Source organism: Eublepharis macularius, chromosome 13, assembly GCF_028583425.1.
Source record: "Eublepharis macularius isolate TG4126 chromosome 13, MPM_Emac_v1.0, whole genome shotgun sequence".
Classification (NCBI taxonomy): Eukaryota; Metazoa; Chordata; class Lepidosauria; order Squamata; family Eublepharidae; genus Eublepharis; species Eublepharis macularius.
Genome location: NC_072802.1, coordinates 71,665,140 through 71,690,490, shown reverse-complemented (window position 1 = coordinate 71,690,490; position 25,351 = coordinate 71,665,140). Strand labels below are relative to the sequence as shown.

At 47.9% G+C, this 25,351-nt stretch overlaps 1 protein-coding gene across 2 annotated transcripts in view; it reads right to left on the bottom strand.

Annotated features, from left to right (window-relative positions):
• Window positions 1–1,008: 1,008 nt before the first annotated feature.
• WSCD2 (WSC domain containing 2) overlaps window positions 1,009–25,351 on the bottom strand; it is a 43,852-nt gene continuing 19,509 nt past the window's right edge. For both annotated transcript variants that reach the window (XM_054996874.1, XM_054996873.1), the window contains 5 exons: window positions 17,622–17,743; window positions 13,684–13,858; window positions 12,106–12,270; window positions 4,973–5,173; window positions 1,009–1,361 (listed from right to left, as the gene is read on the bottom strand). In XM_054996874.1, the coding sequence (XP_054852849.1) occupies window positions 1,009–1,361; window positions 4,973–5,173; window positions 12,106–12,270; window positions 13,684–13,858; window positions 17,622–17,743 (1,016 nt within the window). The remainder of the gene's footprint in view (window positions 1,362–4,972; window positions 5,174–12,105; window positions 12,271–13,683; window positions 13,859–17,621; window positions 17,744–25,351) is intronic.

The following is a 25,351-nucleotide window of genomic DNA, read 5'->3' as shown; positions in this document are numbered from 1 at the left end:
GATCAGCAGGGGGGCCACAAGCCCTGCGAAGATACTTACATGTGTGAACCAAGCCTTGGATGTCGGACAGTCGAAGGTGGGTATGGCAATGGCCCACCCCCCACTCTGATGTCATCACTAAGTACAGGCGTCAAGGGATGAGCATCTGCCAGCAAAAAAGGCCCCAAAGTCCAAGGCAGCAGAAAGGGTTGGTAGAGGGCAGAGGTGGCTGTGGAATGGGCTGTGCCACTTCAGACAGCACGTGGCAGATTCCCGCTTTGAATATTCCTTCACGTAAAGAAATCCTTGCAAATAGAAGACGAGCGCAGCAGGGAGAAGGGGAGGGGGAAACCTCTGTTTGCTTGCTGTGCCTGTTTCTCTTTGCAGGGATCTTCTTGATTCCGTTTGAGGAATGTTCAAAAATGTGGACGTCCCCTCGCCCCCCGCCCCGCTCCACTCTGACGTGGCACAGCCTGTTCAAACACTTCCCCATTCAACAGCATATGTGAACCAGGCTTCAGTCAAAGACATTAGCACCAAGTGCGAAGCCCCCCAGCCCAAAATAATGGTAAAGGCCATGGACCAAGGACAGGACACTTTTTTAGCTTGGACCGACGAAAGCGGCGATGCTGCAGCAGCCCTTTGCAGACCCTTGTTGATATCTCAGTGGTACAACAGGCTAGAAAAGAGCCCAAGGTAAGGGAGCGGAGAAGACAAAGCTTTTGTGAAAAGAAAGCAGCAAAGCACAGTTTTGTTTTGTGGGTCCCCAGTGCAGATGTTGACAGTGGTGGCCAAAGAACATAGATTGGGGGGGTGCACGCCAAGGCTTCCTCCTCTTTGGAAATGACGGGTGTTGATGGCTCTTTGCTCATGCAAGGGGATTCATTAACAGCCAGCAGCAGCAGGTGAGTCCTGAAACTAGCACCACCCACTGGGTGGAAATGATTGCTGGCCGGGGGAAACCAAGCCCAGCCTTCCCGGACAGAGCCAGTCCCACCCGGCCAAATGTGTCCCTCGGAAAGATGAGCATCATCTCGGATAGTAGTCTTCTGGAACCCCTGTGAGGTTTCTGAGTTTCAGAGCCGTGTCCACCGTTTTGATGTAGCCGCTGATTGTCTTCCTCATCTCCGGCGTGTAGGGGTCGTACTCCAGCTTCCTCAGCCCAGAGCGCTTGAAGTTCCCATCCTTCTGGCCCTCGACACACAAGAGCCGGTCCTCGAGGACTACGATGCCCAGCAGGCTCACCATCCTCTTGAGCTGCACAAAGAGGTCCCTCTTCAGGTCCTCGAAGTGCACCACCAGAACATTTTTGCCGTACTTCAGCCAATCGATGGTGTGAGTGGCCCACCAGGGGGCGTAGTTCTTGACAAATTCTGGCCATTCTGAAAGAACAGGGAGGGGAGGAGAAATTGCGTTCACTAGGAGCAGGGCAATACGGTGCACTGAGAGCTAAACTACACGAGACGAATTACACGAGGATGCTCAAGCTGGGAAGTGTAGCTAGAATTTCACCTCTTTCTACAGATCCTGCAAAGATCGCTCCTCAGAGGGTTTGTTAATTTCCCCTTTGTCTCCCCAAAGGCTCTGTCAATTATTAACAAACCCTCTGAGGAACGATCTTATCCGGCTCTGTAGAGAGAGGTAAAATTCAAACTACACTTCCCGGCTAACATTGCATCTCCCTTCACTTGAGCATCCTTGTGTAATTCATCCTGTATAATTTATCCCTGAGTTCAATAGGACTTACTCCCTTGTCATAGTGTTTAGGATCGCAGCCTTGGTTTCAGAAGGCAGCTGGCACGGCATAATCCCTACCTATTTAAAATGGAACTACATAAAGTGGCCTTACATCAGAGTAGGCCACTGGTCTACCACTGATGTTGGTAGCAGCTCTCTAGGTGTTCTGGGCATCTGAGACCCTGGAAATTCAGAGAACCTGATGCATATTTTGGACTTAATGCTAAATTGACATAATGCTATTAAATTGCCAGTAACAAAAACTACCTGGGAAACCTGCTGTGTGGAAACTGTGCTGCAGCTGTGCCGTATCAGCAGCACCAACCTGTCCCTCCGTGGGAAACGCCCCTGTTGCTGGGGAGGCAGGACTGGCAAGAGCAACCGTGCCCGCCCATAAAGATTTCCTTGGAGCTCCCCATCAAACCACCCAGATCCAATCTTGCATGGAAACAACCCACATGTCCTGCCCAGCTCTATGCACCCACTGAATGTTGCCCCTTTGTCAAGAACCCTGGGGGCTCAGGCGCCCAGAGAGAGGGGCTGGCCTCAGGGACAGGTACGCAAGACCCTCTCGTTGCCTCTGAATGGCCATTGAGCCAAGCGACAGCCAGGGAGGGGCAGCCCTTGTCCTGCTTCAGGAGCCTCTCCTAGTCTTTCCACCACGGCTTTAAACCTTGTAGCACTCAGCGCATGAGCCTCCATCTGGGTAGTTAACGCCGTCACCACCAAGCTTGTGGCTGGTCTGTTTTGTTTCAGTCAATCTCCTTCCCAGGTTACATCAGTGCTTAGTTCTCGTGGCCCTTTCTTACATGCCCAGGATAATGTTGATCACCACTTTGGGGTCAGGTAGCAAATTTCCCCAGGCCAGTTTGGCCAAGGATCCTGGAGGTTTTTTGCCATCTTCTGGGCATGCAGCAGGGGTCACTGGGGGTGTGGGGAGGAGGTAGCTGTGAATTTCCTGCACTGCACAGGAGGTTGGACTAGACGGCCCTGGAGTCCCTTCCAAATATGATTCTATGATAGTAAAAGAGTCCAGGAGCACCTTTAAGACTAACCAACTTTATTGTAGCATAAGCTTTCAAGAACTACAGCTCTCTTCATTAGGTGCATCATCAGCTTTCGTGAACCACAGCTTTCTTTGTCCGGTGCATCGCCAGCTTTCGAAAACCACAGCTCCTTTTGTCAGATACATCTGACGAAGAGAGCTGCAGTTGTTGAAAGCTGATGATGCATCTGATGAAGAGAGCTGTGGTTCTTGAAAACTTATGCTACAATAAAGTTGGTTAGTCTTAAAGGTGCTACTGGACTCTTTGCTATTTTGCAACTACAGACTAACACAGCTAACTCCTCTGGATCTATGATTCTATGGACTTCATTCTCATGCAGAATGCTTAAGACCCAGAGCAAGTCTGGAGATGGCACTCCTCGGAGAGAAAGGGGGTGAGGCTTACTGGAGGTGCCCTCCTGCCCCGGGCATCATCAGCTCCTCAGCAAACCTCCTTCTTAAGAAAAGGCGGTCCTTGGGAAAGCTCTTTTGGCGATGATGGATAATCTCATTAGCTGGCTGCTCCATTGGTCACCAGGTCCCAGGAACAGCTGAACGTGCTCCCTTTCTTTAAAAAAAAATCTTTCAATTATCCCTGAGGTTTCTTGCTAATTGATCCTCACATTAAAATCAGGTGATAAAAAGGATAATGAAGCTGCCATAATCTGCCAGGATTCTGCCTGGAGCTGGGACTGGTCCAGTGCTTCCAGACGCATCAAAGGTTGGTAGATGAACATCTTTGTCTTACCCTCCTTGGGAAATGGGCCTTCCCTCCCCTCTGACCCTGATTAATAGCTCAGTCTGTATTTTATCCTGCAAAGAATCATTAAACTGAGTATCTGTTTCATTAAACAGATTCAGGACAATTCACCTTGTATAATCATATCACATAAAACTTTGCTTTGGAACCATTCCAAGGGATATAACAAAATTAATGTCATGGAACAAAACACAGCATTATTATTTTTTTTTAAAAAATTGCTGTGTCTTAAAATGAGGAGGAAAGAGCATCTCCTTTATCCAGGGAGAAGGGTGGTACTCGATTCTAGCACTAGGTAGGCATATATAATACAAACAAGCTACCGGCCTCTCATGAGGCAGGGACCCTGCTAGTTAACCGTCACTGGAGTACTGTTGACCACGGGAGCAGCTCCGTGAAAAGCCATCTAGCTTTTGCTTTTAAAACTGCAGAGCTGCAAACGAGCCAAGTTCTCTCTCTCTCTCTTACAATATTCACCTGCTGGTGTAGCACAATTATGAGAGGTGCCATTTTAGATTTCAAGAGGGAGTCAGAGCAGAGATGTGAGGGTGGGTGGATAGACATGCAGAGCTGCCTTAGACAAAGTCAGACTATCATCCCATCTCCCTCAGCCTCCTCTCCTTTTCCGGGCAGCCCCTCTCCTGGATCTCAGGCAGAGAGCATGCTTTCCCAGTTCCAGCCCCTGAGAACCTTTAAATGCAGGTGCTGTGGACGGAACCTGGAATCTTCACATGCAAAGGAAAGGCCACACTGCAAAACAGCCAGGCAATTTAAGGGCGCTGTGATGCCCTGCTTTGTTCAAGCAGACAGGTGTTGTGCCTTTGGCGCTCACACTTGCAACACAGGCCCACTCAACTGTAACAATATGCAGAGGCAGAATAAGCTCCCTAGCCAGACAGGGAGGTGCATGAGGTTGGAATCATCTTGAGGGGGAAGCAACTGCAACGGAGAGCTTAGTGTGGTGTGGATGTCAAGCGAATGATCAGACTAGGGGATCTCAATTCAACACACACACCCGTGCTTCCTGAGTAACTTAGATCCAGTCACACACTCAACTTCACATACCACACAGGTTGTTATGAAGCTAAAGCAAAGGAAATCATTTTGGTGCCTAGCCTTCCTTAGAGGGAGGGCGGCATGGTATAGCCCGATCTCATCAGATCTCGGAAGCTAAGCAGGGTCAGTATTTGGATGAGCAACCACTAAGGAAGCCTCTGTGGATGAAGGCCCTGGCAAAGCCCCTCTGCGTCTCACTTGCCTTGAAAGGCCCTTGCAGGAGTCGCCCTAAGTCCATTGCTACTTGATGGCACAGAGGCACGCATGCAACCTCCTCAAAGGAGGGGAGGCATAAAAAAATGCATGAGAAAGAGATGCGTGAAATAAACAAACAATTCAGCTTTGAGGAGCTGGGCGATCTGCTGACATTCCAGCCAGGGTGCTGGGATACGTGCCTTTCCCTTTCCAGTGGGCATGAGAAGCGAAGCCGATGTGGCCACCATATTTCCGGTTGAATTCGGCCATAAGCGCTTTGTACGGGTTCCGGATCAGCAAGATGGCCGAGTCGAACGCCTCGATCTCCTTTTGCCCGCTCTCGTGAGTTTTGATGCAGATTGTCCGTCCGCTCCGCCAGTGGTCCCTTTCGCCTTTAAACCCTTGTTTCAGAAAACAAGAGAAAAACTTAGAGCAGAAGCACGAGAAATTTTTTTAAAAAACCAGCAGGGGTGGGGACGGGGAGAAAGCAAAGAAGGAAGAGGGGATAGAAGGAAAAACCAAGAGGAAGCACAAGAAATGGTAATTTCTTTGGGCAGAAAATACTCCAGCAGTGGCCCTATAGAATAGCGCTATATCACATGGAACTGTGTGCAGGAATGGGTGTAGTACGCACTGAAATTATTAAAATTTTATACCAAGAGGAAGAGGACTTTTGTGACTGGCATACATTATGCTATTTGGGCCAATCCCCACAATGTCTTCTTTGTCATAATTCATCTTGGTTTTGGAGCGAAGGGGCTCACACTGCACCCACCACCACAACCATATTTGCACGCCTCTGCGCCTTCTGAGTTTTCCCAAGAAACTGTGCACACACTTCCAAGCATATATTTGCCACTGTAAGGATTAATTCACAAACCTGCATTTTTTCTAAATGAAAGGTCAGATTTTCATGAATGTGAACCCTGAGCCTTATGTGTGCCAACAGAATAGCAACAAACACACCAACATAAATGGCAACGTCCACGGAGATTAAGTCCTAGTCCTTTTCCAAGGGCCTTCTGCCTACTAACTACACGGCACTCTATTGCTCGCTGAAATAAACTTTTTCAAGAAGAATCCACAGTACTGGGGGGGTTGGGGTGGGGGGGCAGGGAGTAACAGCCTTTCGAAAGCCTTTTCCTGCAGCGCTGCCATTTTTTACGGCCACAATATATGGCTGTGGGAGACTGAGGGAAATCCCAACAGGAAACCTGTCTTGAGAACAAGCTTTTCTCTCTGCCCGCGTATTCCAATTATCTCTCTGCTGCTCAGGCGCCAACACTCCCGGCGACTCCCAAATCTCCTCTTTCTTTCCCCCCTTCCAGAGCTCAAGACCTCCTCCCTGCCAGATCCATCTGGAGGTTTTTAAAGCCCCTCAGCTCTCTACACCTGGGCACCACCATCTTCAATCCAGGGGTTTCCTGGAGGTCTCCCCGAACTCTCTGTGGCTCCGTTAAGAAAGCACTTCTTTCTTCCCTCCCAAGGTGCACTGCCAGGTGGCATGGCACGTCCCCATGCACTGCAGTGAACCAATTTGGGTCCGAATGGGCTGAATCAGGCCAGTTTGGGGCTGAAATTGGCCTGCTGCGGTGCGCAGGAGCACTCCAGGGCCCGTCGCATCCCCCCCCCCGCAGTGCTCCTCCGCTCTGCAGCGGGCCAAACAGGCCGAAATCGGCCCACTGTGAAGGGCAGGCGCACTCAAGGGCAGCACGAGGCCTGCGCGATGACGTCACTTCATGGAAGACATCTAAAAAGGTGAGTGCCAGGTCTCCCACCTCACGCCCAGAGAGTAAGGGGGCCTGGCAACCCTACGCTTGACCTGGATTTTCAAGATGGTTCCTCATTACAGGAAAAGACCCATCAGCTTAAGGGAAGAGGAAGCTCACTCTCTGTGAGAAGGCACTGAGGGACGCTGACAGGCCGCAACTCTGCATGCCTTTCCGAGGCCTCAGAGCAAAAGCGAGGCAGCGGCACTCCCGCTGTTTTGGACCAGGCCATCCAAACAGGCATGCCTGTTCTTTACTGAAGTGGTAGATAACCCCCCACCTGCAAACGCTTCAGCCCAGCAATCCTTGGCGTCCCTCTGCGGGGTTCATTGCAAGTGTTAGTACTCTCCGCTTCCTATCTAGTCACCTGGATCATAGGGCTGGTGGCTATTTTTATCCACAGGCCTCTGCCTGCTTGTTTCTGGTCTCTTATTGCTTGTCAATGTACCAGAGACTTCCCTAAGCAGCCACTCCGTCAACACCACCTGCGACTCACATTCTTAGCTGCACTGTCAGAAGGCAACCCGTGCCTGACTCTAGCCAGGACCTGCATGCTCGGAATGACGAGCGGGTCACCGGCTTCCTCCAGCAGCGCCACACGGGAGGGTTTTCCTGGTGGCTGATACAGGCACAGAACTGGCCCAGTGCACCCGGCTCTGATATCCAATCAAGCCATTCAGAGCGTTAACTCTACAAGCTCTGCTGCACCTCTTTCTGAACTCAATGGGTGAAAAGAAGTTGTGGAAAGGAATGCCAAGGATCAAGAGCCACTGCGACTGGAACTGAGCTAAAAAGGCCCTCCTCCTTCACATCCCTCTTTGCGGCCTTCAAAACCCCCCCCCTCTTTTTGGCAAGTGTGGTGGGGGCTAAAAATGGGGCAAAAAGGTACACAGTGCAGCCGTGCAATCATCCCCCCTCCGTATATCCCTCTCTGGTTGCCGGTCAATCATAGGGCAGTAGAGTGGCCGTCCAGAATGAAGGCCTTTGCACCTCCAAGCTGCTGCTTTTGAAATAGAAAATATGATTCGTTCCCCTAGACCTGCCACACAGCCAATGAGAATTAGCTATGCGATGCTGATGACCAACAAAGCCAATCCGGAGTGAGGGCAAAGCTTTCTGAACAGGCACTACCTTCATTTGTCCTCAGGGATGTCATCACATAGCCAGATCTGATTAGATGCCTGTTTTAATTAGTGCATTTGATCAAGATGCAATGATGATCCAAACAGGCCCAGAAAAGAGAGGCAGTCTTTAAAAGTATTTTTTAAAAAGAAAGGTGGGAACCAACGCCCCAGTTTTCCACTGGTGCCACTTCTCTCCTGAGCAACAGGATCAAAAAGATCCGCTTATTAAACAGTTACGGAACCTTTAATATACTCGGGTGTCTATAATCATTTGCACATTCATCTGGACGAATGATAGGCCATCACAATTATCATGAGGTAATGAGTTCCACAGGCTGAATTTTTTCAGGTGAAATTTACAGTAGGGCTCATAAAAGAATAAATGGACAATGAATGCTTATTACTGAATGGTAGTAATAAACAATGATAACTCTTGGCCACTACAATACCTTGTGACAGTGAGTTCCACAGGCTGCATGGCACACAAGGTTCATGGTTAGGTTACACATTCCTTCTCCTTCCCTATCACAGCCCACACTGGAACACCTCGACTGGTCTGTTCCTTTCCAGAATTGGATCCAGAGGCCAGGCTTTTTTTCAGCAGGAACGCAGTGGAACAGAGTTCCGGCACCTCTTGAAAATGGTCACATGGCTGGTGGCCCCGCCCCCTGATCTCCAGCCAGAGGGGAGTTCAGATTGCCCTCCATGCTGCCAAGCGGCACAGAGGGCAATCTCAACTCCCCTCTGTCTGGAGATCAGGGGGCGGGGCCACCACCGGCCATGTGACCATTTTCTCTGAGGGCAACCCACTGAGTTCCACCACCTCTTTCCCCAGAAAAAAAGAGGAGTTAGCTGCGTTAGTCTGTAGTTGCAAAGTAATAAAGGGTCTAGTAGCACCTTTAAGACTAACCAACTTTATTGTAACATAAGCTTTCGAGAACCACAGTGCTCTTCATCAGATGCATAAGCTTTCGAGAACCACATCACTCTTTGTCAGAAGCACTGGTTAGTCTTAAAAGTGCAACTGGACTCTTTACTACTTTCCAGAATTGTTTTCCCTGTAAGAGCCTTCAGGGCTGAAGTAAAGAATGAGCTTGTTGCCTGTAAAATATTAACTCGGTAAATAATTTTATTGTGTCACCTCGAAGAAAAAGACAGATAACCACTGAATCTGTCAGGCCAAGGAGAAATACGCCAGGTGATGCGATCGGCAGGCAGATGTTTATGCGTCTCCTCGCAAGTCAGCACACCTCCCCATATTATTCTGCAGAGACCACTGCAAACTCCTTGAGCTACAATATTTGATCTGAAAAGTCTCATTTGTTATGGAGTGACTGGCCTCTTGCCCAAGCGGGTGGAGGTATTGGATTTATTGTCCTGCCCTACCTGAGATTTATCTTGGGGAAAGAGGAGGACTGGGGTAGAATGACCCGCTTTTTCACCAGACGAGGCAAGATAATTCTTTAAAGAAAAACCCAACACATCTATTTCTCCAACCAGAGCTGAGAGCAACACTTTCCCCTGTTGACTCCTACTGTACAAGGCTCCCAGCTATTGGTTGCATTGTTTTGATGTCATGGAACATCCAACAACATTCTATCTGCTAAGAAGAAAGACATCGGTTGTAATTAACTGATTTTTCATTTAGCTTCAAAGTCTGAAATTCATTCCAAGCCACCAATTTCTATCCCTCAACAGTTTAACCATGTGGAACAGATTAAAATTAGGGATGGCGAGAAGAACAAAAGAACATCTTTGCTGGATCAAACCAATAATCCATCTAGTACAGCATCCTGTCTCACACAGCGGCCAATTAGATGTCCACATAAGGTTACAAGCAGGGGCAAGAGGCCAAAGCACGCTCCCCCGCACACTGTTGCCCCCAGTGCTAGTATTGAGAACACGAGACTTCCACTTAGAGCCAAAACACACGTTAAGAAATACCTAGGTTCAGCACGTGTTCTCTTACCTCAAGGTTTGCCGGGATCTGTAGGCGTCCTGGAAGCTTAAAGTTTAGCATTTACAGAGCAGCAGGAAGGGGAAGGGAAATACAGGCGCCTGTATTTCCCTCCCTGCTGCTCTGTAAATGCTAAACTTTAAGCTTCCAGGACGCCTACAGATCCTGGCAAACCTTGAGGTAAGAGAACACGTGCTGAACCTAGGTATTTAACGTGTGTTTTGGCTCTTAGTCATCGAGGTAATAGATGCAGATGGGCCTCTCAACCACCCTGGTCCACTTTTAAAACCATCTATGCTAGTGGCTATCATTACTTCCACTGACAGCAAATCCCACCATTTAACCATGCATGGAATCAAGACGTACTTCCTTTTGCCCATCTCAGAAGTATCCTTTTTAATTTTATTCTTCTGGATGCTATCACTGTGGACGGCTTTCTCTACCGGCACTAAGGATTTGTTTGGTTCTTGTAGACATTCGTTACGCAACTGATATAGTACTTCTATGTACAATGTATGCCACGATTCCATGAATATATAGCCTATTCAATGCCAATTTATTGAGGCACAAATAATGTTGAAAAATGTGTACATTTTATGTTGGGGAGGAATGGACACAAGGAAGCATTGGGTGGTGTGAAAATAGAGACGGGGTGATTTCAAGAAACAAAATCAAAGGCAATATTGGAATCGAACCAGCAAGCTTGTAACATTTGATAGTACCCCTAATAGTGATAGTACCCCTAAACGTGAGATACCCCCTGGGCCATAGGCAGCATGCCTAAACCCAGATCCAAAGTAGGCCTTCCCAAACCCAGGGGCTTTCAGTCTACCGGAGAAACTATAAGGCCCAGCCAATCCAGGAGCCCCCTCCCAGCAAATGCTGCATAACTCCCTTCCCTTCCACATTTGAAGAGAGCTCAGAGGCCCGGTAACTGTAAAGTGAGGTTCAGCTGCAGGCTTCTCTTCCTACCCCCGAACACTTGGCCTTTTGCCCAAGAAGCTGAGCTTATTTTTGGTGCTCAGTCCTTGTTTAAGGCGGCCTATTTGGCAGCAACTGGAGCGTTCTGCTCCTGCTAGCTGGCTGTTAAGAAAGGACGCGAGTGCTTTGTGCTCCTGGGCAGCAGCATGGGGCCTTCCCTTGCCGCACCATTCAGTTCAGTCTCAACACATTCCCTGTCTTCCCAGGAGATTGTCAGAGACTGGCTGATGTAATGGGGCTTCCTTTGGTATGCTAGGGCTGGTTTGAAGATGCTCCTGGTCCCCACTGGGAGAACGCCTCTTGTCTTTCTCCCCCAGGGATATCTTAAAACTCTAATGATGTAGAACTTCCAAGAGAGCATTGTCAGTTTCCAAGCAACGAACCACAATTTTACAAACAAGGGGGAGAGTATTCAATGTTGGCTTTCCAGATATGAGAGAGACACACAAGGTGGGCAAGAGAGCAGAGAGAAGCCAAGATCATTGGGCAAATTTTGCCCAAATTCCCTGAATTCTGGAGCATCTGAAGTCTTGAAGAAACCCAGGAAGCCTTGAGCTCAGTGGAACACGATCCAATAGGTGGCCAGTCTCTGAGTGCCCGTGACGCATCACTGAGGTGACCCACTTGTTCACTTGGAAGCGAAGACCACCAGAGACTTCCTAAAACCTGAGTTGGAAATATTGTTCCTGGAACCTTCCTCAGAATGCACCCATCTCTTAGGCAGCTCCACCAGCCCTCTGCTTTGTACTACTTTCAAAGGACAATTATTTCCAATTTTACGTTCCTGATTTTTTTCCACCTGAGAATCCCCATTTTGCCTTCTTTGCAAAATTGGACCCTTGACTCCTTGTCTTTAAACTCATTTCTCTTCCCTTGCGATGAATTTTTTCATTAACGTTTATGCATTTTTCAACATCGTTTGTGTGTCAATAAATCAACAATGTAAATAATACATATACGGGATTAGATCCCGTGGACGAGAGGAAAGTGCCATCAACAGCAGAATTGATCTGGGGAATCCAGCCCATTATATGTGTAAGGTGATGTACATTGCATAGATGTATGCTGTAATTAGCATGTAATAAATGTACAACATGTGTGCACCGAAGGAACAAATCTACAAAAATAGTAGTGAAAAATAGAGAAATCAGACCGTTGCCAAAAATATATACATGAGTGTAAAAGAAATGCAGTGAGCAGATATGTACTTCTCCCTCTACCCTTCCCCTGTGTGATTGGCCAGCAACCTTCCTTGCTCCTTCCAACAGATACTTCCTCTTCCTGCCAAGAAAACCTGGGAAGAGCCCGTCTGGCCTCTTCCCATTCTCTCTGATTTTGCATGTCATCGTTGACGTCAGTTTCAATCTGCTTTCTTTTGCTGTTGCTGCGGATACATCTTTTAGATCATTTACGCATCATCTATAAGTTATGTTGATTTTAATCGGAAGAACTGAGAAAGGAGGAAAAGGTGTGAAAATCAAGGGAAGGTACAGATCCCTCACCTTTGTTATAGAGAGACCCGTCAAAATAATAACTGCCGGTGTAGAAGCCTGTCGCTAACTCAATGAGGTGGCGTGCCCAAGTGTTGCCTGCTCCGGGAAAGCTGGCAAGGGCGATGAATTGTTTCGCTCGAGTAGTTAAAAATTTCCTGTCCATACACCGGTTGTCTGCAAAAAGACGACAATGGGATGTGAGAACATAAGAAGAGCCTTGCAGGCTGGAGCACAGGTCCCTCTCCTCTACCATCTTCCCTCCCATGATGGCCGCAAGATGTCCTGCAAGGCTCCAAGCAGGTCTGCGGAGGCCAAAGAGCGCCCCCCCCCCCATTCGAGCTACTAGCTTTGAGACATACATGGTCTCTGAACATGGAGGATTCCAGGGGGTTTTTTTGCTGGGAAAAGAGGTGGTGGAGCTCAGGACCGCACAATGACATCACTTTGGGTCAGCTGGAACAAGGGGGGAGTTTTTTAAAGTTTAAATCGCCCTCGGCGAAAATGGTCACATGGCCGGTGGCCCTGCCCCCTGATCTCCAGACAGAGGGGAGTTTAGATTGTCCTCCGCGTTGCGGAGGGCAATCTAAACTGCCCTCTGTCTGGAGATCCGCGGTGCGGAGGGCAATCTAAACTGCCCTCTGTCTGGAGATCAGAGGGCGGGGCCACCGGCCATGTGACCATTTTCAAGAGGTGCCGGAACACCGTTCCACCGCGTTCCAGCTGAAAAAAAGCCCTGGAGATTTCATTTAGCCATCCTGGCTAATTGCTAGTGACAGCCGTTCCTGGCTCCTATAAGAGCATCCTGTAAGAAACACGTGTTTCATCTCACGGATATATTAGAATACACCTAAGGTTTTTGTTTTACATATCCAAAGAAAAAACGAAACATGTGAATTGACCTTTGAAAGAAGGGGCACCATTAAGGGAAAGAAAAGGGAAGAAAAGAAGGGGAAAAGCAGCCATCTGCTGCCCACAACTGGCATATTGCCGTTTCCCACGTCAGATTTGCGGTGAAACGAATTACTGTTTCATTGAAAAGCAAAATTTATTTCATTGGTAATTAAAATAAGTAGCGGGGGTTTTCTTCTTGAATTAATGTTTGGAAGAACTTGGGCTGAGAGGTGCCAGATCAGCAATCTGCTGGGAATGAGGCCCCCTCCCCGTGGAAGGGCAGATGTGGGAAGTTGCCGCACACAGGGTCAGCCCCTCAATCTGCCAAGCTCCATCTTGCTCCCTGTGATCCACAGCTGCTCTTTACCACCCTAAGGACACACAGAGAAAGGTGTTCCCCCTCCTCAGAGAGGACATGAGATCCTTTCTCTGGAGATTTTGTCATGGACTGAACCCAGGACCTTTGGCGTGCAAAGCACGTGCTTGACTACGACACAACAGCCCCCTTGCTGACGGCCCTTGAGCTTGCACACCTGCCCGCCTGCTCCCAGGCAGAGAGAGGTTTTCTCCAGCTACCTGAGATCTTTTCCCTGGAGATGCTAGGGACTGAACATGGGACCATTAGTGCGCAAGGCCTCAGCTCTACCATGGAGCCCCAGCCCCTGCCCCTGGACTGAGCGCGACAGGCTTATCTACCTTGCACTTGAGTTTGGTAGACGATGAAGTACTGAGAGGTGCCGCAGCTCTCGAACTCCTCACCGCTGCACTTCTGCGCACACAGCTGCTCATCTTCGCGCTCATGCAAGGTGAAGAGGGTGGTTGGGAAGCCACAGTGGCACCAGGAGCCGGCCAGCACTGCGAGAGGGTATTCCTGGGGAGAGGCACAGAGGAGGAGGAGGAGGAAGAGGAGGAGATGAAGATCTTTATGGTGGGCTTTCCAAAGCAGAAATGGTGAAGCAAAAAGGCTGCGGTTGCCAAACCAGGGAGCACTGGGTTCAAATCCCACCCTGCTCGCTGGGTGAATTTGGGCCAGTCACAGTCTCTCAGTCTTGCCTTCCTTGTGGGGTTGTGGCAATGAATGAGGAATAATCTCCATGGGTGCTGCTCTGTGCTCCTCGAATCAAGGCGAGGCAGCTTACAGAATGGACAAAGGAAATAATGTGGGTGACAGGGAGGAGCAGACACCGAATGCTCTTGAGAGGCAGGAATGGCCCCACTGGGCAGCTGCTGTGGCCCTGGGAAGGATTTATTGGTCATTTACTGGTAATTTAGTGCCTGTCCACTACTAACAGTGTGCAAGGCATTGCACAAATAGGATAAAACCCTGATCGTATCTGAAGCCCTGTGCAGACAAGCAGAAGCCATCACCCCAGCAGTAGCAGACCGGCAGCAACAAGACCATGTCCAGAGCAGCCCAAGTGTCTACTGATAATAGTTTTTGCTGCAGCACAAGGGAGCCGTAATCCCTGACTCATAGTGGCTTGTGGTGGAGCAAATGCTGCTAGTCCTTGAAGCGCCCCGGGACTCCTCTTCTGTTCAGCCATAGCTAAGCATCACTACAAAAGCGGCGAGCCATTCGGTGGAATAGAAACATCTTTGCCTGGTGCCTAAAGCTGTTCAGTGAAGGCAACAGGTGCAGGGAGAGGGGGAGGTCATTCCAGAACTGGGAGGCAGCCACCCAAAAGGCCCTGTCCTTCATTGCCTCCAAGGGCAGGGGGGCACGAGGAAGGACTTGATCGGGTGAGTGCAGCATCCAGGCAGGACTCCAGGGGAACAGACAATCTTTCGTTGGGTAATGAGGGTCCCTCCTAAGCTTGACTCCCTCCCCAGCTGATAGGCCAGGGCTGTTTTCACACTGCTTACCGGCCACGGAACATTGCACCAAGCTCCCAGAACAACAGTGCCTGGCATGATTTCGCGCGAGAAGGTTCTCGCACGAAATTGCGCCTGGAAGACACTGTCGTTCTGGGAGCTTGGCGCGATGTTCCGTGGCCACTAAGCAGTGTGAAAACGGCTCAGGTCAAACCACTTTCCTGCTCTCTTTCAGGTACACGAAACACCAGCCCTGGTGCTCACAGGGGGGCAGGTACGGGACCAAGCTGTGGAAGGGCTTTGTGATCTGCCCACCTCTGCCTAGCTGGCTCCCTTCTGGCCTCGCTACCCAAAGCAGCCCTGAGGAAATTGCTAGTGTCAGCCGTGAGTTATTTACTCACGTTGGGAGTTATACAACCAGCCTTATGATACACCTTTGAAAATCATGGCCTGGCGGTGCTTGGATAATGTGTGAGCTTGTCACCTGAAAGAAGGCCGCTAAAAGCCCACCCGGCCCTTCATCCGTGCCCTCGTTTGAGTCTTCAAGTGCCAGAGTTATGAGGGCCGTGGCAAGACCTGACAGGCAATTTAATACCCAGGGATGCGGCAAGACTGGTTTAATCAAGAGGCAGGCCGCAATGAGTTTGTATTTACCACCTCGGAGCGCCGGGTTCCCGAGGGAGCAGGTGACAGCAGCAGGGCCGAGGGGATGAGGACACATGCAGCCATTCCCATGTCATTTGCCAGGCCAAACCAATTCGCTAGTTAGAGGATCCAGTTCCCCACTCCAGGCCCACAAAGCCGAAAAAGGGTCCGGGAGGGAGGCCTTGCATAGCTCTAGCAGCTACGCCTCAACAGTTCAGGCAGAAGCTCTGTTTTATAAGAGGTGCTGTTTTAAAGTATTTTCTTGCACACACCTTCAGTCATGCAGTGAAGATCCTTGTGCTGTGGCTGCTGCTGCTGCTGAAGCAACGTTTTTAAAAATCTGCCCAGACAATCAGAAGGTCTGCAGAGGAAAAGCATTCACCAACCATGCCCACTTCCTAAAAACATGTGGCGGGCACCGGGAAATGTGTCCACAGGCGGCATGGTGGAGACCCCTGCTCCAAAGCATCCTTTCAAGACTGAAGACTCCCTCCTAACTGACCCCATCTTGGGACAGTTATTACCTGTTTTTTGATTTTATGATAAACTGTTGTTTTATTAATTGTTTTTAATATTTGTATTGTATTTTTGTAACTGCTGTACCTCGCACTGAGCCCGCTTGCGGGAAGGGTGGGTTAGAAATGTTATTATTATTGTTGTTGCTGCTGTTAATAATAATAATAATAATAATAATAATAATAATAATAATAATAATAATAATAGAGTTGCCAGCCGCCTGGTGGGAGCAAGAGTCCCTCATTCCCAGCCTCCACCCCCCACTAGGGTTGCCAGCCTCCAAGTGGTGGCTGGAGATCTCCTGGAATTTCACCTGTTTTCCGGGCCATACAGATCAGTTGCTCTGAGGGAATTGGCTGCTTTGGAGGGTGGGCTCCATGGCATTATACCCCGCTTGTGTCCCTCCCCTCCCCAAATCCTGCTTTCTCTAGGCTCCACCCCTCAAATCTCCAGACATTTCCCCGACTGGAGCTGGCAACTGTACCCCCACCACCTCACACCTGGCCAGTGGTGGGGGCGGGGCAGGGCTGGGCGGGGAGGAGACTGGAAACTGCAAATGCTCCCACATTGCTCTGGGAATGATGTCATTTCCAACATGACACAGAAGCGAGTACTCCACCCCCGCCCCCCACAACCCACCTCCCCCCCACCATCAGCTCCAGGGGATCTGGCAACCCTCCTCCCACCTACCCTCCATTTACCCCTGAAAGGATTCTGATGGAGAGAAGAGGTACAAGAAGATGCACACAGCTTCTGGCATCAATTTCCCACAGTGGGGCTTGGGAGGTTACAGGGTTGCTATCATCATCAGTGTTTCCCCCTCCCTTACTTAGTCTCTTCAGGTGTCCACGTGAAGGCGCCCAGGGCAAAACTGAGAAAAACAACCAGTTGGTATAACGATGAGTGTCGTGTGCATACGGAAGAAAAGCGAGCCTGGACGGTACACTCCCCTCCTGTCCTGCTCACCAGTTAAGATCTGCCTCTCAAGCTCTGCTCTCGGAGTCCCCGCCTTCAGAGGCGAGGAGGGTAGATACCAGAGACAGGGCATTTCCTGTGGTGGCACCTTGCTTTTGGAACACCATCCCTTTGGAGACTGACCTGATGCCTACTTTACTTTCTTTTAGGGGTCAGGCCAACCCCCTTTTTTAAAAATCCAGGGTCTTAATTAGGAGGTTTATCTTAACAACTTTTAAATGGTCTGCTCCGTTTTTTGGACCATTTTTATTCTGCTTATGATTAATGGCTGGCTTTTTAATGGCTTTAAAAAACATCCTGTGGTTTTTAATTATAAGATGCCTCAAGCAGGATTCTGAAGACGTGGCAGAGAAATAGCCTGAATAAATAAATAAAAATGTGCTATCCCTTGCAAGCCCTGGGGGGACTCTGTGGGGCTGGGCTATGCCGCGTTAAGGCCTTTGTGACAAGATGTCTTCCCCACTCAACAAATGTGTGTTGTGTAGGATCAAGTGGCAGACACCCACTTTCACTGGGCTGGGGGCTAAATCTTCTACTCTCCAGTGACCCCAGCCCAGAAGCGTCTAGCTGGCTCCTGCCTGCGTAGCCCTGCCCTCCCATCTGCATAGCCACATCCGGGTTTGCATTCCACGGCCAAGCGAGCATGCGCTTGTCCACAGGACGCGTGGGCAGAACTCCCCACTTACCTTCCCTGTGCAGAAGTCGACACATCGGTCCACAGACATGTTTTTCATCACCCGGCTTGCCAGCAAAGCCAAGGACACGTTCTCTGGCCTGCGGAAGCATCCGCGGAATATGGCGCTGCCATCTGAAGGCAAAGAGGGAAAGGGGGAGGTCAGTCAAGGGCACATCTGGGGGTTTCAGCCTCCTCAGACTGCGCACCTCAAAAAGAGTTGGAGGGGAGCCATTTTGCAAGCTGACCTGGATGATGTTTGTTGCGTTGTAACCCAAACCAATAATAGCGCCTTCAATATCACAAATGAAGGCAGAAACAATTAAATAATGAACAACAATGTATTACATCATATGAATGAATCCAATAAACAAGTATGATCATTGGTTGTTGTGGGTTTTCCGGGCTGTATTGCCGTGGTCTTGGCATTGTAGTTCCTGACGTTTCGCCAGCAGCTGTGGCTGGCATCTGGAAGATGCCAGCCACAGCTGCTGGCGAAACGTCAGGAACTACAATGCCAAGACCACGGCAATACAGCCCGGAAAACCCACAACAACCATCGTTCTCCGGCCGTGAAAGCCTTCGACAATACATCCAAGTATGATCATTACCATAAATACCACAGACAAAACACAGTTAACAACCTTTACAAATCTTATATGGCCAATGCCAGTATAGAATGAAAAGAACAATGAAAAAGAAACAATGAATTCAAAAGGTGCAAGAAAGCCCAGGTAAGCAGGTGAGTAACTCAGTTCTTTGAATTAGATCATTCCATTAATCTTTTCTTTCTTCCCTGTTCTGTTTGTTTCTTTTAGGTGGTCGAATGTAGACCGGGACGCCCAGAGGACTTAGCCTGCCCGCCCAACATTCAGGGCCGGCAAGGTTCCTGATGTTTCGCCATTACGGCCCTTTTGAATGTTTGGTGCTGAAAGATTTCGTATGTTTGTGGTGGTGTCAGGCTATAGATGACAGGCTATGACAGATAGATCCCTGTACCATTGCTGCAAGAATCCAGACTCTTGGTTAAACGGTTTTATTCAGAAATCAAATCATTTCCATAGATATGTCCATAGGGTTACTCAGAAGCAAGGTAAGCTATTAAGCAGTAAGGATCAATTTGACAGGAATGAGAATATGTGAGGAAACCCTTCCTCTTAACTCACACATTTACTCCTTCCCCCTCCCATCAGCCAAACAGGGCTTTTGGCACGAATGCATCCAGAGAACATCTCGCATATTTGTACTATCAAGTCTAGACACTGAGAACGCAGGAGATCAAAGTTGTAACATAGCAGTGAATAGGAGTGAGCGGAATACAAGGTCAGAAGCGCTGAGAGTTTCTACAGTTGTTAGATAAGACACCTGCAGCTTCTATAAGCCTGTGAATACAAAACAGTTATGGCATTGGTAATATGACATTAAGTTACAGCATGAAACATTGGTTCAGAACGGCATCACTGGTTCGGCATGAAAATAATGGCATGGATGGGGCACAGACATGACAGGTGGAGTCGTTAACAGCCCCCGAAGAGGTTTCAGCGAAACATCAGGAACCTTGCATCAGCATCACATGCCAAAGAGGGCGTTGGACTTCATTTTTCCCAACGAATAGCCCACCGCCCATCTCGTGCAACGGGGCAAGAGCAATACTGCAGAACTCTGACTGGCATTCGTTGTCTAAACGCTGGCTGATTCCTCATTTCTCATTCTGGGATCGTCCAAGCAACAGACACAGTAGCCAGCTTTTCCTCTGGGCTAAGGCAGATTGCATGAAGCAAACACAGCAACCGCACAGACACCACCAAGGAAACCTGCTACATCCCTAGTCAATTTCTGCAGCTTCCATCAGACTATGTTCTGGCCTGGCCTCGCTCAATAGGGAAGGTGCAACGTGTGCGACTTCTGCAAGCTAAATAAATCTCCAGCAGGACAGAACGAACCTACAGTCAGCCCGGAAAGGTCCAAAGATCACTCTACAAGGAACAGCTTTTTCATGCATGAATTTAAATATTGCCCGCATAACTGGGCTTGCCTAATCCTTTTTGCTTTTAGGCAATTGCCAGAAAAATGGGGCTCAGCCGTTCTCTCACCTCCCAGATGATTTTTTAAAAAATATTGTATCGTGAATAGTTACTTGTGCTGGGCTCTGTACTTAATTCCATCCCAAACCCTGGCTCCCCCGCTCAGGTGGACTCTGAGCTCCAAGCTTTGCCCGGATATTAGATCTTTTGATTTCTAGAACTGGCAATCCTACCTGGAATTTTAATGGCCCTTTCTTTATTGCGATGGCTATCCGAAACAAACATACAGCTGCAGAAACTTCATCTCCCTGAAGACATTCTTGGCCCGTTCATTCCTCATCCAATTTCAGGCAGGGCTTCTCATTCCATCTTTTTCTCACGAAGGAGAAAAGGAGTCTGAAACAAGGGGATCTTTTCTCCCTGCTGCCAGGCACTCAGTAATCTCTCTGTTTTAGGCCCACAAGGGATTCCCCCTTGCCTACCCTGATTAACAAAAGCCTCAGCATTCGAGCTCTCGTACCTTTAAAAAAAACCCAAATTTTATGATAGCTGCCTCTAGTTCAATCCAATCCAGTCTGCAAACACTCCCCAAAATGTATTAGGCTATACATCGATGTGTAAATGTGAAGCCTGTCAAACTGTATTGCAATTTTGATTACTTGACAATTAAACCTTGAGCCATCTTCTCTGTTTTTTCCCCTGTGAAAACTCCCCATTCCAGTGGGGCAGCCTGGTGTAGTGAGAGCACATAGTAGTCTTCTTGTGACGCCTTCACCCATCTTAAACCCAGCAGGGATGCAGCTCACTTCCTCCGATCCTATTACTTCTTTTTACCCTGCCTTCTCCCCCAATGCGGGGGTGGGGGACCCAAAGCAGCCTGCATGGTTTTCCAGGATGCCAAACTCCTTCAACTATGCCAGCTCTGTGCAATCTTCTCTCTTAGGATATTGTGCATTTATATGCCACCTCTCCAGATTTTCAGGGTGGCAAAACAATGCATTCCATAATAAATGCACCTTTTTCGCTGCTATTTTTTTTTTAAAAAAAAGGTCTGGACCCAGTGCTTGGAACCAGCGAAGGGCTGGGTGTAAGATGCAGGGCTAGTTCAACAGCAAATCACACCCACCTGCCCCATGGCCTCCTCTGGGCCTGCCCCATGCCTGCCCAGGGGCAGGCACCACCCAAGCCTGATTCAACATTCTGGGTTTAACCTGAAGAGCCCAAATGGACTGTGCTTGGGGGCACCCCCCCCCGTGAGCCTGGCGAGGGTCTGCAATCTATTGGCAGGACCCACCAGGACAGCCTGCATGGTGCAGACACAGAGGGGGCTTTTTCAGATGTTGCCCCAGTTGAGGGCTTCTTTGCCTGTTGAGGTTTAGGTAGCCCCATCAGTCAAAAATACTACGATTCGGGGAGGGGGTGCACATGCACGTTTCTGGCATTGACTTCATCCTATGGAATCAGCTGCCTAGGGAGGTGGTGAGCTCCCCCTCACTGACAGTTTTCAGGAAGAGGCTGGATGAATATTTATCAGAGATGCTTTAGGCTGATCCTGCACTGGGCAGGGGGTTGGACTAGATGGTCTGTACGGCCCCTTCCAACTCTATGATTCTATTTTTTTAAAAAATTTATTGGATTAGAAATCATTAAATTATACATTACAGTCAATTTCCTTTAATTTCCCCAGTTCTAACCCCCTCCCTTCCCCCCCTTTTGTTGACTTCCAACAGTTTTCCAACCCCTTGTCCCTTTTCCCTTACTCATTTCAAATTTATTCTATCTGTCAAACATTAACTTTCACTTTCTTCTAAGCTTATCTATATAACACAGTGCTTCCTCTGTCTTCTTACTTACTTTAACAACTAAATAATGCATAACTAAATAATACATTCTTGGCATATATTCTTTTAATAATAGTCATTTAACTAATTTTGGTACTCTATACTCTATCTTATAATCTCATCTTCAATATGGGACAAACAATTTATCCCTCATTTAGCATAGTTTTAGGTACTTCTATAAACAATACATTCAATATAAGTCAACCAATTTAACTTATATTCTATATATTACTTTTTCTGCACATCTTGTCTTTGTACTGTTTTAATTATATAATTCCTCCATTATGCAGCTATCCACCAAAAGTAGTCAACCAATTTAACCCATATATACCTCAGTCGATCAATTTAACATATAGTCTATACATTACTATGTATTTTTCCCACCTTGCTTAGGTTTCTTCATTGCAATTATAAAATATCTCCATTATACAATTATTGCCAGAAATGAAATTAATTAGTTTCTATCCTTATAATTAGTTAATTTCTATCATTATAATTCTTATAATAACACCTATGATGCCAACTCTATGATTCTATGATTCTATAGATTGAAGAAATGATTGGTTTTATTTCATTTAGAAACTCAATGGGAGACTTAACTATTTGTTGCTCTTTTTTTTAGCTGCTGATTTTTTTTTAAAAAAATAGCATGCTCTTATGGTTTTAGTTTGGCTGTTATTTTATTCCCTGGATATATTTCTGAAATTTGTAAGCCATTAGAGCATATGTGAAAAGAGCAGAACATTTTTAATGACCGGCCTGGCCTGATGGATCAGCTGTGGGTGCCTCCACAAAACTCAGGGCAGCGTTAGCAATTTGGTCCTCTTCCACTCTATCCTAACAACAACTCTGGAAGGTAGGCTGGGCTAAGAAGTTGTGGCTGGTTCAAGGTCACCGAGCAAGCTGCCAGGGATTTAAAATCAAGTCTTCTAGCCAGGCACACCAACAGCTCACTCACACTGCCTCTCGGGGCCAAGCTAGAAGTGATGAATTACACTTGAATGGCAAGTGAACAGACTCACATGTATTCCTCCCTGTTCACTTGCGCTCCACTTGTGCTCCTCGAGTGGAGCGCAAGTGGAGCACAAGTGATCAGGGAGGAATACATGTGAGGGCCAAGCTACAAGTGACGAATGACACTACGTGATCAAGTGGAGCGCAAGCGGCGCACAAGTGAACAGGGAGGAATACACGTGAGTCTGTTCACTTGCTGGTCAAGTGTCATTCGTCACTTCTAGCTTGGCCTTCGGTTGGTTATCCATTGTTACCTGAAAGCACATCTTTTGATTTCCACTTTTGTTGGCAATAAAATCCTTGCTGCTCTTAATAAACTGAAAATCAACCAGCCGCCCTTGTTTATTTTTGACCAATCTGTTCCCTGTCTCCCAGCAATCGTGATTCTGTGGGACCCTTTAATCCTGTCATGGGGGAATAAACCTGTCTGTCGTCAGAATTTTCTTCAACCTGATACCGCAGCTCCTGCTTCCTCAGCCTGATGCCAAACCGCAACCCTGTTCTATCGATCTCTCCCTCAGCACTTCTCTCTCCAAGGAATACAGCAGTGCCCAGATTTACAGCTCCCTGGAATGGCACAAATCAAAAGCTAAAACTAATTCCCTGCAACCACCAGCTTCCTGGCCGTGGGTGGAGATGAATACCACATCCCCCCATTCCAATGTCTGGGGTCAATTTTGCTTTCTGGAGGGCAAGAAATCTCACGTAACCCCTCGCCCCTCCCCCCATGAGCAACAGTGCATTTTTCTTCTGCTTTGCTTCCTACTCTCATGCCTCCAGGTTGCGGGTGCTCCGATGCTGTTTATTCCCCTCTCATTACTGTGTCCTCTTTTTCCTTGATTAGTCACATGGGCAGTCCCCACCTATTAGGGATGGCACAGCAAATGCGATGACATTATGAAGCGACCAATCAGAATGGGCTTTGAGCTGATGACATTGAGGGCAAAGAAAGCCAGCTCAGAGCGAGAGCGACTCTTTTGGGGACCCCTTACGGAGCCAGAAGAAGAAACGCCGAAAGGTGGAGGGCAAGCATGGCCCAAACACCCATTCCTAATGCTTGCTATCTAAAGGCCAGACAGCTTTTTGGGGTGGTTGAATCCAAGTGAATGAAATGATGCTGTAGCTACTGACGCATCTCATGTCATGGTTTTTATTGGCCTGGGTTATTTAGTGCTGCTTTTCCTGCTGATTGGTATCTGGGATTCTGAGGACCATGCTTACATTTTGTGTGTTTGTTTGCATTATTTACAGTCTGCCTTTCTCACTGAGACTCAAGGTGAATTACACAGTGTCAGCCGGTACAGTCAATTTCAAAGACATTCCAATAAATGTGAAATAGGGAATATATGTGCAAGTTTGCAACAATTTAAAACCAGTACAAACCTAATACAGAGCTGAAGAAATGCTGAAACAGAGCATAAGCAATTCTGTGGCTGACATATTAAACTACCCAATGAGGATCATAGTTATAGCAATAGTAGTAGAGTCTATGGTCCCTGCCTAATCCTTAACTAATAGATCTCTTTGAGATCACTTCTTTCAAAATATGTAAATAAATAGATCCAGAAGAGTTAGCTGTGTTAGTCTGCAGTTGCAAAATAGTAGAGTCCAGTAGCACCTTTAAGACTAACCAACTTTATTGTAGCATAAGCTTTTGAGAACCACAGCCCTCTTTGTCAGATGCATTGTCAGCTTTCGAGAACCACAGCTCTCTTCATCAGATACATCTGACGAAGAGAGCTGTGGTTCTCGAAAGCTGACGATGCATCTGACGAACAGAGTTGTGGTTCTCGAAAGCTGGTGATGCATCTGATGAAGAGAGCTGTGGTTCTTGAAAGCTGACGATGCATCTGACGAAGAGAGCTGTGGTTCTCAAAAGCTTATGCAACAATAAAGTTGGTTAGTCTTAAAGGTGCTATTGGACTCTCTACTATTTTGTAAATAAATAGATACCTGCTGGAGTAAGGGCTTGCTTGCACTTTCTCCTGGTCTCCCAGAACCAAAAAATCAGAAGGAATGAAATTTGGTGCCAACCTTCCCCCATTTTGGCCACGTTGCCTCAATTTTACCAGACAGGAGAGCCGAACTTTCAGCGGGGCTTCAAGTCAAGCTGCATTCCTTCTCCATTCTAGTTTTGTGATCATTGCAAAACTCAGCAATTCTCTGAAATCTCCTTTTGCCTTTTTTCCATCCCCAGCTTGTCGTGAGCAATTTGCACCAGTCCTGCTTGCGCACTCCTAATGGCAGATGCTTGGACAGGACACTCCGCCCGGGATCACCCATAGAAATGTTCCAGTCACTGCCTGGCTGGGTTCTCAGCTCTCTCTCTGACATTTAAGTACCTGCTAATGAGCTCCACCAGCCCAGCCTCTTAACCGTGGAAGGCGGCAATGAATACAAGATTAGAGGTGAGATGCAGAAAAGCCGTGGAGAGTCGGGAAGAGATCAAAAACCCATTTCAAACTCATTAGCGGAACTCAAGCACTTCTTCCTGCCTCTTGCGCATGCCCAGGGACTGCCTTGTGTTGAATCTACCTGTCCAGAGGCTCAAAGGTGTGTTTTCCTATCCATTCACACCACGCCAGTTAACCAAAACATTCAAGGATGTGAGGTGCCCGCTTGCAGGAACGTGCAGGACTTGAGCTTGGAATCTGATATTCTATCACAATATTTTAAGAACATTCTTTTGAGAAGGGGCTGTGTTTCTAGGCCTTTGGACTGCAAAGGGGAAAGTGGGTACATAACTTTCACAGTGGGGTGGGTCAGCTTTCGTGCTTTGCAGAGTTTCTTGCCCCAGCCCCACGGAGGTGAGAAATACATTGTACAAATTATGCAATATAAATATAGACCTTAGAATTCTGCTT